General features: G+C 38.1%; 2 protein-coding genes and 1 long non-coding RNA gene across 4 annotated transcripts in view; 1 reads left to right on the top strand and 2 right to left on the bottom strand.

Annotated features, from left to right (window-relative positions):
* The window catches only part of LOC309656107 (tigger transposable element-derived protein 1-like), a 200,349-nt gene extending 188,469 nt beyond the window's left edge, over positions 1-11,880 (bottom strand). The window contains exon 1 of the mRNA XM_082452297.1: positions 4,723-11,880. Coding sequence (XP_082308423.1) covers positions 10,963-11,484 — 522 coding nt within the window. The 5' untranslated portion in view covers positions 11,485-11,880 and the 3' untranslated portion in view covers positions 4,723-10,962. The remainder of the gene's footprint in view (positions 1-4,722) is intronic.
* LOC309656113 (uncharacterized protein) overlaps positions 1-12,573 on the bottom strand; it is a 761,916-nt gene that overhangs the window by 435,006 nt on the left and 314,337 nt on the right. The gene's annotated exons all lie outside the window — the stretch shown is intronic.
* Positions 1-12,573, top strand: part of LOC309656161 — a 329,878-nt gene that overhangs the window by 13,354 nt on the left and 303,951 nt on the right. The gene's annotated exons all lie outside the window — the stretch shown is intronic.

The raw sequence follows: 12,573 nt of genomic DNA, 5'->3' as shown, positions 1-12,573 counted from the left end.
CTATGACTAGTTACTTAGTTATGTGAGACAATAAATTTCTTTCTTATAAGTCAGTTCAAACTAGAATTTCTGTTACTTGCAAGGAAAATTATCCTACCTGATATAGGAGGGTCATCAGAGGTGACCCTGAAGTGATATTTATATTGAAATTGAAAACAAGAAGGAGAGCCACCCATTATATATCTGAAAAAAAAAAACCCAGTAATTTGAAAAGATACATGCACCCCAATTTTCATAGTAGCCTTATTTACAATCACCAAGATATGGAAGCAACCTAAATGTCCATCAACAGATGAATGAATAAAGAAGATGCGGTACATAAGTACAATGGAATACTACTCAGCCATAAAAAAGAATGAAATTTTGCCATTTGCAACAACATGGATGGACTTGGAGGATATTACGCAAAGTGAAATAAGTCAGAAAGAGAAAGACAAATACTGTATGACATCACTTGTATGTGGAATCCAAAAACTACAACAAACCAGTGAATATAACAAAAAAGAAACAGACTCACAGATATACAGAACAAACTAGTAGTTACCAGTTAGGAGAGGGAAGGTGGGAGGGGAAATATAGGGATAGGGGATTAAGAGGTACAAATTATTATGTATAAAATAAACTATAAGGATATATTGTACAACAAAATATATATTTTATAATATATATTTTATATTATAAAATATAAGCAATATTTTATAATAACTATAAATGGAGTATAACCTTTAAAAATTGTGACTTACTCTATTGTATACCTGTAACTTATATAATATTGTTCATCAACTCTACTTCAATAAAAAACAAATTAGTTCATTAATTAATTAATTTTTTTAAAAAGAAAAAAGCCACCGATGCAAAGAGGCAGGAAAAGGAAAGACAGAATAACTAGTGCAGAGGCTGTGCGGTGGGAAAAAGTTTAGCACCTGGAACAACAGAGAGGAGGCCAGTGTGAGCAAGGTAGAAGGAGACAAGATTGGGAAGGTGAGCAGAGACACTGTAGGTGTGGCTTATGCAAAAAAAGTGAGTAGAACTCTATTCAGCAAACCCTTATTCAAAGAAGGCTTGTCTTGAATGGATAAAGAAGATGTGGTACATATATATAATGGAATATTATTCAGCCATAAAAAGGAATGAAATTGGGTCACTTGTAGAGACATGGATGGACCTAGAGACTGTCATACAGAGTGAGGTAAATCAGAAAGAGAAAAACAAGTATTGTATATTAACGCATATTTGTGGAATCTAGAAAAATGGTACAGAGGAACTGGTTTGCAAGGCAGAAATAGACACAGATGTAGAGAACAAACGTATGGACACCAAGGGGGGAAAGGGGGGACGGGATGAATTGGGAGACTGGGACTAACATATATACACTAATATGTATAAAATAGATAACTCATGAGAACCTGCTGTATGGCACAGGGAATTCCACTTCTCTGTACAGTAGAAACTAACACAACATTGTAAAACAACTATACCCAATAAAAAAATAAATAAATAAATATTGTTTAAAAATTTAAAAAAAGAAGCCTTGTCTTAGCAAAAGATTAATGAATAATTCAAATTTAGATAGTTTCAGTAAAAATTTTGCTTAAGGTATACAGGTATCAGTTTTTATGACTCCCCGTTGAAAAAATTTCAGTTAAGCAATTACCCATCACAGATCTCATCAGATCAGAGCATCCTACCATATGAATACACTATAATCTATTTAACCTTATTGATTATTGTCAGTGTTTCATATAATTAACAGTGCTGCAGTGAATGACCTTGTACATACACCTTTGCACAGTTATTTGAGTAAACCTGTAATTTTATAAACATAAACATTCTGAATCACAGAGCACCCACATTTCCATTTTAAACAGATGTTGCCAAGTTGTTTTTGAAAGTATATACCCATTTATACTCCATTTACAGAAAATCTTACTGGGCATTTTACCAATTAAAAAAATATATTTTTCAACCAAATAGGCAAAAGAAAGCTTTAATTTGCATTTCTTTTATTATTGAAGTATATTTTTTATTTGCCTATTGGCCATTTATATCAATAATTCTTCTATTATGAATTCCTAATTCATGTCTCTTTTTATCCTTCTACTGAGTTCTTTACCTTTCTATTGACTTGTAAGAGTTCTTTGGGTATTATGAATGTCAACCCTTTATTTGTCATATGTAATCCAAATATTTTACCCATTGTCATTGGTCTTTGACTTTGTTTATGGTGTGTTTTAGATTTTTATGAAGTGAAAAATCACCCTTTTAAAAAGGTTGCTAGGAAATCAAAACTACAACGAGGTATCACCTCACACTGCTCAGAATGGCCATCATCAAAAAATCTACAAACAATAAATGCTGGAGAGGGTGTGTAGAAAAGGGAGCCCTCTTGCACTGTTGGTGGGAATGTAAATTGATACAGCCACTATGGAGAACAGTAAGGAGGTTCCTTAAAAAACTAAAAATAGAACTACCATATGACCCAGCAATCCCACTATTGGGCATATACCCTGAGAAAACCATAATTCAAAAAGTCATGTACCACAGTGTTCATTGCAACACTATTTACAATAGCCAGGAAGCAACCTAAGTGTCCATCAACAGATGAATGGATAAAGATGTGGCTCATATATACAATGGAATATTACTCAGCCATAAAAAGAAACGAAATTGAGTTATTTGTAGTGAGGTGGATGGACCTAGAGTCTGTCATACAGGGTGAAGTAAGTCACAAAGAGAAAAACAAGTACCATATGCTAACACAAATATATGGAATCTAAAAAAAAATGGTTCTGAAGAACCTAGAGGCAGGACAGGTAGAACCTAGATGCAGATGTAGAGAATGGACTTGAGTACATGGGGAGGGGGAAGGGTAAGCTGGGACGAAGTGAGAGAGTGGCATGGACATATATGCACTACCAAATGTAAAATAGACAGCTAGTGGGAAGCAGCCGCATAGCACAGGGAGATCAGCTCAGCGCTTTGTGACCACCTAGAGGGGTGGGATAGGGAGGGTGGGAGGGAGACACAAGAGGGATATGGGGATATATGTATACGTATAGCTGATTCACTTTGTTATACAGCAGCAACTAACACAACAATGTAAAGCAATTATACTCCAATAATGATGTTTAAAAAATAAATAAAATTTAAAAATTAAAAGGTTGCTAGGGGTTTTTTATGCTTAGAAGAGTCTGTATATTTAAAAATTAGAAAGCCTTTTGCCTGTGTTTTCTCTAATATATTTACGGTTTAATTTTTTACATTTATATCCATTTGGAATTAATTTGGTGTAAGGAGTGAGGTAAGGATTCAGCTTAATTTATTTTCCAGAAGCCTTGACAGGTGTCTCACTGTAATTTATTGAGTAATCAGTATTTTCCTCACCAATTTGAAATGAGGCTATTATCAAATATTAACTATTTTTAAATGTTTGGGACTATTTCTATGCCCGCTATTCAGTTTCACTAATATATCTATTCCTAAATCAGTACCAAACTGTTTTAATTACTGCAACAATAATGCTTGCTTTATACCTGCCTTTCCTTGGCTATTCTCATTGCCAAGTTTTAAGAGTTATTTATTTGTTTTACCCCCCTAGTGAACTTAAGTTCCTTTAGAGCAGGAACTGTTGCTTAAGCATTTTTATAGCCTCGACAACTTGGCTGAGTAAGTATTTATTTTTCTTAGTAGCTTTCCATCCTGCTCCACCATACCACAGTGCCTTGCTCAAAGTAATCATTCACTTTAATAATCATGTTTATTAAATTTTAAGTGTTAAAGGAGGAAGGGCAAGATGTTCCAAGAGATGGAAATCAAAACAGTGAATTCAGGAGAGGCTAAAGCAGACAGCCCTCGTGGTAGGAATGGAAGGCAATTGGGTTGATAAGCAGCCCCAGCCAGGATGTCAGTTTGTTCAGAACAGCACTGGAATTGTTGGTGTCACTGAAGCAGCCCTGGTGCTTGATCAAGTGCTCTGGTCAACAGATCTTGATGACTGAAGGACTGACTGCCTTTGTCATCCAACTCTGAAATGGCGGCATGGAGAACCTACCACCCATGGCCTCCTGTATTTCCTGAAGAATGGCTGTCACTATAAAGTACTGTGACTTGGCACACACATACCTAATCATCCTGAGGTGCCCTCTCCCTTTCAAAGTAGACAACCGCGTGTTGATGAATTGTCAGTGTTAGGAAGCTGTATATTTATTCCAATGTTTCAGCCGTAGACCACGAGGTTGTACTGGCATTGCCCTCAGAGCCTAGGGATAATCCACATGTAAGAGGACTTGGGATGAAGCTGCCAGCAGAGATTTAAACTCCCAAAACTAACACAGAACCATCATTTTCCAAAATTTGCATCCCTGTTAAATTGTTAAAATTTTGGATTTCCAGTCATGTGGAGAGTCTGGTTTGGGAGGCCGGGGTGTGTTTGAACATGTATGTCTAACAAGTGCCCTCGGTGATTATCAGTTTGGGAAACACTAACATAATAGATCGGATTAATCTGGGTAGAAATGGGTGCTCGAGGAGGCTTAGGAAACACGGGAGTCCAATTAAACTAATTAGGGTGTATCCTTCAAACTAGAATGTAACTAAAGAAAACCCAGCCTATTTACTTACTTACTTACTTATTTACTTACTTACTTATTTATTTATTTTTGGCTGTGTTGGGTTTTCATTGCTGTGTGCGGGCTTCCTCTAGTTGCAGAGAGCGGGGGCTACTTTTCGTTGCAGTGCACAGGCTTCTCATTGTGGTGGCTTCTCTTGTTGCAGAGCACAGGCTCTAGGCACGTGGGCCTCAGTAGCTGTGGCACATGGGCTCAGCAGTTGTGGCTCGCGGGATCTAGAGAGCAGGCTCAGTAGTTATGCACAGGCTTAGTTGCTCCGCAGCCTGTGGGATCTTCCCAGACCAGGGCTTGAACCCGTGTCCCCCACATTGGCAGGTGGATTCTTAACCACTACGCAACCAGGGAAGTCCCCAGCCTAATTATTTATACAGAGATCTATTTTTTAAAAAAAGCAACCTGTGCTGATAAAAGAGTATGTGTAGGACTCAAGTCTAAAAAAAAATTCAGAAAAATATGTCAGTATTTTTAAAAGGAAAGAATGAATGAATACACAGACCAACTAAAGCAGATTTTCAACTCCCCTTTGATAAGAGAATTTCAGAAAAGTTCTAGCATTGGCATTTGCTAGAATTAGGTAGACAGCTGGCCAGGATGACACCCATCTGAATGCATGTGTTACAACATGGATTACTTTTGAAAGGCTTATTACTTTTAAGTCACATTATATAGGACTGATGGTAACTAAGTCTGTGACTTTGGGCAAGTTGCTTACCTCTGTGGGCCTGCTTCCTGCCTATACAATGAGGTTAGACTGTTTCTTAGTCTAGGTAATCTGTAAGCTCTCCCACAGGCCTTAGATTCTTTGGTTGGTTCCATGGCATAACCATCTCTCCCCTGATGCACACACAGGAGACCCTGCTGCTGAAATTGGCCTGGAATCTCATGGCCTCACTTCCTCCAGTCCTTCTCTAAGACAAGACCTGTGACTCAAGATGAGGGTGTAGACAGAGGAGGCAAACCACTGCAGAACACAGAGGCTCCTCTACCCATCATTTTCTGGTCTCTGAAGGGGATTCTGAAGGTCCGTAAATTAGATAAGAGCATTAAGTCAATTTCAAAATGTTCTGCTTTGATAATTGAACAGTGGTAGAATGAAAAGAGAGAAAGAGGGAGAGAGGGAGGGAGGGAGAAAGGAAGGAAGGAGGGAGGGAGGGAAAGATGAGAGGGAGGGAGGGAGGGAGGAAAAAAATCACCTGGGCATCCCCGTAGCCAACTGTTGAAACTGTCAGGTATTGTTCTTGGCTTTTGTGTGGAGCTTGAGAATTACTGGTTGGGTAACAGGAAAGCCCTGAGACCTAAAGGAAACCTCAGGCAAGAGCCTGTCCTAAAGAATTCTAGTCTCTGACCTTGAAGCCCTCAGGCCTCAATCTATGAGGTCACCAGTTGGCCCACTAATATATGATCTCTTACAGAAGGGAAGAGCAAGTGTCAAATGCCCAACTCATAGCCACGACCCCAAACCTTTCATGACTGCTTTGTTACAAAAAGTAGGAAAAACAATTTTTTAAAGACAACCCCATCTATCTGACAAAAAAACCCCAACCCACTAATTCAAAAAGATACATGCACCCTAATGTTCATAGTAGCATTATTTACAACTGCCAAGACATGGAAACAACCTAAGTGTCCATCAACAGATGAATGGATAAAGATGAAGTGGTACATATATGCAGTGGAATACTACTCAGCCATAAAAAAGAATGAAATGTTTCCATTTGTGGTAACATGGATGGACTTGGAGGGCATTATGCCAAGTGAAGTCAGACAGAGAAAGAAAAATACTGTATGATATCACTTATATGTAGAATCCACAGATGACAACAAACTAGTGAATATAACAGAAAAGAAACAGACTCACAGATATAGAGAACAAACTAGTGGTTATCAGTGGGGAGAGGGGAGGGAGGGGGTCAATGTAGGGGTAGGGGGTGTGGAAGGTACAAATTATTAGGTGTAAGATACGCTTAAGGATGTACTGTACAACACAGGGAACATAGCCAATATTTTGTAATAACTGTAAATGGAAAGTAACCTTTAAAATTAGCTTCTTTTCTAGCTAGAAATCTCAGGGGGCTTACATGAAGTTCCCCAGAGAGTATGGCCTGTGGGTTACAGTGCCATGACTAGGCTTGTATCCTTGCTCTAAAACTTAATACCTACTTAATTTTCTGAGCCTCAGTTTCCTCATCTGTCAAATGGACACCATTATGCCTACATCATACAATTGTGAAAAAGAGTATATAAAATAATATATATACATATATACTGACATGTGTATAGCAAATAAATTATGCACAGTATTTTTTTTTCTTTTCCTTTCCCACAAATGACAAGAATGCGCCTGATAGTATAAATATTTTAGGATTGTGGCCAATATTCAAACATGAGAAGTAAATGGGAAAAAATTCAGATTAACCAGTGGTAAATAGATGAATTAACTCCAATCAGGAGGTAAACTAGCCAGAGCTGCAGGCTCAAGTCAGAAGAAAGAATTGAATGATGGTCTAATTTGAAACCAAAAGGTCAGCTGTGAAAATAACCCCGTTTGTAGGACATGAACAAGGAGTCCCTTGTTATCACTGTGACTATTTAAAAGGTGCTCAGCATCTCTTTCAGTGCACAGACAGGGCATCCTGGCATTCAGACCTTACAACTGTATCCCAGCCAAAACTCTTGGCCAAAAGCATCCCCAACTTTCTTGAGATGGTAAAAACTATCTGTCAACTCTGGAATGTTTAGAATTAAATATAGAGATGATGAAATAAACCAAACCATTGCTATTCATGGTTTTTCAATAGAGTTAGGAATGATCTCTGTATATTTTATATTTTAAGTATTTGGTGTTTTTAAGAGATTTTAGGAAATTTGATAGATTTGGGCTTTAATTCTAACATAAAATGTATAAGTGAGTAATTTTAGACTTAGATCTTTAGTTGAAAGATAAAGAGAATTATGGAAAGTTTGTAAACAAAATTGGAGTGTATATGATTAACTTGAGATGGACCACATTCATTTATTTAATTAGATTTATTAGAATGGGAAGGTTTGGGTAGGTAGGTTAGGCAGTAGAAGTGCTTTAAAAAATCAGATATAGTCAATTATAAATGCAGTCTAAGATGTTCAAGGGAATTTCATAAGATGTAAACAGGACAAATTGTTTAAGGGAATTTGGTCTGTTCAGCTACTCAATCAAACAATAATCAAATAACCCCCTGGATTTATTATATTTATTTTTAAAATAAGAATTGTAATTTGAACTTGAGAGCTTCAGGAAAACTTTTTATTTTTTAATAATAATGTTCAAATCTCAAGGTTTAAATTCTATTCTGTATCCGGAAAAACATATCACACAGACACGAAATAACTCACTTTGACAGTGCCAATTTTTAGGTTGCTGACCACTTAGATTTCTATCGTATTTGGGGAAACAAAGTAGATATAGAAAATGGAATTTACTCAATTTTGAATGAAATACTTTTAAACTATTTTAACCCTCAGAAGAAGGGGGAAAAGAAATAGAAAAAAGATTCATGAAAGGATAATAATAATGAAATTTATTTTGTGCTTAGTATGTTCCTAGCACAGCTCAAAGAGCTTCACATGTATTACTCATTTAAGCCTGCTAAAACCCTATGAAATCTTACAAGAACAGCGTAGAAGAAGAAAGGAAGTGCTGTGTGGGTTGCCACAATCTAGGAAAAATTCTTATCTTAGCCCGTCAGTGCTTTCTAAGGTAGCCCGGTTACCACATGCAGCACCCTGTAATATACCTGTTCATTTATTCTTTCACTCTTACAGCCAACATTTATTAACTTCTTACTATGTGTCAGGCTACTGAGTGGCGCATAGCTTTTCGGAGAGCAAGCCTGGAGACCAGTTAGGAGGCTGATGCCATGATCGAGGTGGACCTCATGGTGCCCGATTTAGGGCTGTGGCAATGGAGATGCTGAGGGAAGGATAGATTGAAGAGTTACTTAGAAGTTAGAATTGATATGACTTAATTGGAAACAGGACATTAGGGGAAAGGTGGTATCTTTTCCCAGGCCCTCAAAATGCAAGGCCTGAGGCCAGAGTTAAGGTCATAACAATTGATTTGGTAGATGCAAACCCAAAGAAGTGAGGATGAGGAAAAGGGGAAGCGAGCAAGGACAGCTGTGCAATGACAGTGTGCTGCATGGCCACCTGGCTCCTGGTTCACGACAGGAAAACATACAAAGAGAGACAGTGGATCACTCAGTAGTATGTTTTTTCAGCACACAGGACCCCTTAGAAGGGCTGCAAAGAACAAACATATCCTGAAGCAATCCACAGAAAGAGAAAGAAGAGGGACTTCATCTCACAAGTTACCTCCTATCTTCTATGTACCAAGAAAAAAAAAAAAAAAAACCCTAAGGAAGGAGTGAGTGGAGAGGTAGGAGGTGATGAGAGTTCCATTTTGAATATGTTTCATTGCCTCTTATGAGATGTCCAGATGGAAATCTCCAATAGGCAGTTGAATGTAGACAGAGTCTGGAGCTCAAGAGAGAGAAAGACAGGTTGGAGAAGACTGGGTAGTGAGCACACAGTGTGTGCTAGGCTGTGCCCCCCAGAAGTCCCCTCTGGGAATGAAGCAATCATTCCCCCAGCTGCCAGGACTGTTGCCTTCTGGTGGCCATGGCCAAATCCCTCTCCAGGAATGACCCTTTATCAAAGGAAGCTGCCTTGCCCAAGTCTATGCACCTACCGTGTGCATGCAATGACAGGTTGATGTGGGGTTACAAAGACCTGTCCTCTTTGTCTCAGTTCAGGTCATTTCTACAAGGCCTTCTCAGCTCTAGAGTTCCCTAGAACTAGATGATGCCACTGTTGAATCTACATTGCCAGTCCTGCTTCCTTCATCCCACTCCCGGGGTGGTTTCTAATAGTGCCCCCCAGTACATGACCTGCATACAAATCTCTGTTTCAGAGTCTCCCAGAGAACCTGAGCCAACACAGAGTGGAAGCTGAGGAAGGGAGAATTCTACCTGGACACTCTTTCAAGAAGCTTGTCTGTGACAAGGAAGGAAGATTCCTGAAGAAGGGCACTGTCAAAGGAGGACTTTTTAAAGTATAGTTGATTTACAACATTGTGTTAGCTTCAGGTGTACAGGAAAGTGATCAGTTATATATATATAAAAGATCATTTTCCATTATAGGTTATTGTAAGATATTGAATATAGTTCCCTGTGTGATACAGTAAATCCTTGTTTTTTATCTATTTTATGTATGGTAGTTTATATCTGTTAATCCCATATTCCTAATTTATTCCTCCTCCCCCACTTTCCCCTTTAGTAACTGTAAGTTTATTTTCTATGTCTGTGAGTCTGTTTCTGTTTTGCATATAGTTTCATTTGTGTTAATTTTTAGATTCCACATATAAGTGATATCGTATAATATTTGTCTTTCTGTCTGACTTACTTCACTAAGTATAATATTCTCTAGGTTTATCCATGTTGCTGGAAATGGCAATATTTCAATGATTTTTATGGCTGAGTAATATTCCATTGTGTATATATATATACACACAATGTATATATATATGTGTATATATATATATATATATACACCACATTTTCTTAAGCCAATTGTCTATTGATGGGCACTTGGGTTGTTTCCATATCTTGGCTATTGTAAATAGTGCTGCTATGAACATTGGGGTGCATGTATCTTTTTCAATTAGAGTTTTCATCTCTTCTGGATATATACCCAGGAGTGGGATTGCTGGATCATAAGGCAGCTCTATTTTTAGTTTTTTAAGGAAACTCCATACTGTTTTACATAGTGGCTGCACCAATTTACATTCCCACCACAGTGTAGGAGGGTTTCCTTTTCTCCACACCCTCTCCAGCATTTATTATTTGTAGACTTTTGACAATAGCTATTCTGACCAGTGTGAGGTGATACCTCATTGTGGGTTTTAATTTGCATTTCTCTAATACAGTAAGTCCCCTACATACGAACGAGTTCCGTTCTGAGAGCACATTTGTTAAGTCCAATTTGTTCATAAGTCCAACAAAGTTACCCTAGGTACCAACTAACACAATTGGCTATATAATACTGGACTGTAATAGGCTTATAATATTTTTCACACCAATAATACATGGAAAACAAACACAAAAAATAAAGAAAACTTTCTTAATCTTACAGTACAGTACCTTGAAAAGTACAGTAGTACAGTACAACATATGTTGTACAGGGGTTGGCATCGAGTGAACAGGCAAGAAGAGTTACTGACTGGAGGAGGAAGAGGAGGTGGGAGATGGTAGAGCTGAAGGATTGTCAGCAATAGGAGATGGAGGGCAAGCTGCAATCTCACTCATGCCTGATGTTGATGCACAGGTTCTGGTTCCTTGCTGAATTCAGTTCTATCTACCCACTTGAAAAAACGATCCAGGGATGTCTCCGTAGTAGCTCTTTTTTTCTTGTCATAGATGACACGGGAGCACTGGATTGCATTCTGAACGGCTGCTGCAACCTTCGTGTACCGTTCTGTGTTCAGGTCCTGTGCCTCAAAAAGTAACTGTGCCTCCTCAAATAAAGAAAATCCCCTTGCCATTTCCTGCATCGTGAATCTCTTCAGTTCTTCAGTTACTTCTTCTTCCTCTTGTCTCTCTTTGTCCTTTCTCTGGGCCTCCAATTCCATCAGGTCTTCATTAGTAAGCTCCTCATGTTGTACAGCAAGGAGTTCAATGAGGTCGTCCTCTTGCAGATCTAGCTCCAGCTTCTTGCTGAGGGTCACTAAGTTGCTGAAGACCTCTTTGGACTCCTCATCCACCTTCCCAAATCCACGAAAATCGTGAACAAACTGTGGGCAAAGTTTCCTCCAAACCCCATTCATGGTGATGGCTGTAACCTCATGCCAAGCAAGCCAATGTTCTTTATGGCCTTGTAGATGTTATAGTCCTTCCAAAATGGTCGCAAGGTTGTTCCTGATTTGTCACTCACCTTTACTGCCTGCCGAAAAGTGTAATGTAAATAATATTTGAATTTATTTTTGTATATGGTGTGAGGGAGTATTCTAATCTCATTGAGTTACATGTAGCTGTTCAGCTTTCCCAACACCACTTGTTGAAGAGACTATCTTTTCTCTATTGTATATTCTTGCCTCCTTTGTCAAAGATTAATTGACTATAAGTGTGTGGGTTTATTTCTGAGCTCTTTATTCTGTTTCATTGATCTGTATGTCTGTTTTTGTGCCAATACCATGCTGTTTTGATTACTGTAGCTTTGTGGTATAGTCTGAGGTCTGGAAGGGTTATGCTTCCAGCTTTGTGCTTTTTCCTTGGGAATGCTTTGGCAATTCTGGGTCTTTTGTGTTCCATATAAATTTTAGGATTATTTGTTCTAGTTCTGTGAAAAATGTCATGGGTATTTTGATAGGGATTGCATTAAATCTGTAGAGTGCTTTGGGTAGTGTAACCATTTTAACAATGGGTAAAAGAGTCTGGGATTATCTTTCCATTTCTTTGAATCATCTTCAATTTCCTTTATCTGTGTTTTAGAGTTTTCAGCATATAGGTCTTTCACCTCCTTTATTCCTAGATATTTTCTTTTCTTGATGTGATTTTAAATGGGGCTGCTTTTTCTTACTTTCTCTTTCTGATATTTCATCGTTAGTGTAAAGAAATGCAACTGATTTCTGTATATTAATCTTGTATCCTGCTACCTTGCTGAATTCATTAATTAGTTCTAGTAGTTTTTGGGTGGAAACTTTAAGGTTCTCTATATAGAGTATCATGTCATCTGCAAATAGTGACAGTTTTACCTCTTCTCTTCCAATTTGGATACCTTTTCTTTTTCTTATCTGATTGCTGTGGCTAGGATGTCCATTACTTTGTTGACTAGAAGTGGTGGGAGTGGGTATCTTTGTCTTGTTCCTGAATTTAGCAGGAAGGCTTTCAGCTTTTCACTGTTGAATATTAAGTTG

Source organism: Balaenoptera physalus (assembly GCF_965194825.1).
Source record: "Balaenoptera physalus genome assembly, chromosome: 2".
NCBI classification, from domain to species: Eukaryota; Metazoa; Chordata; class Mammalia; order Artiodactyla; family Balaenopteridae; genus Balaenoptera; species Balaenoptera physalus.
The sequence above is the reverse complement of the archived record's forward strand: the minus strand, read 5'-3'. Positions and strand labels throughout refer to the sequence as shown.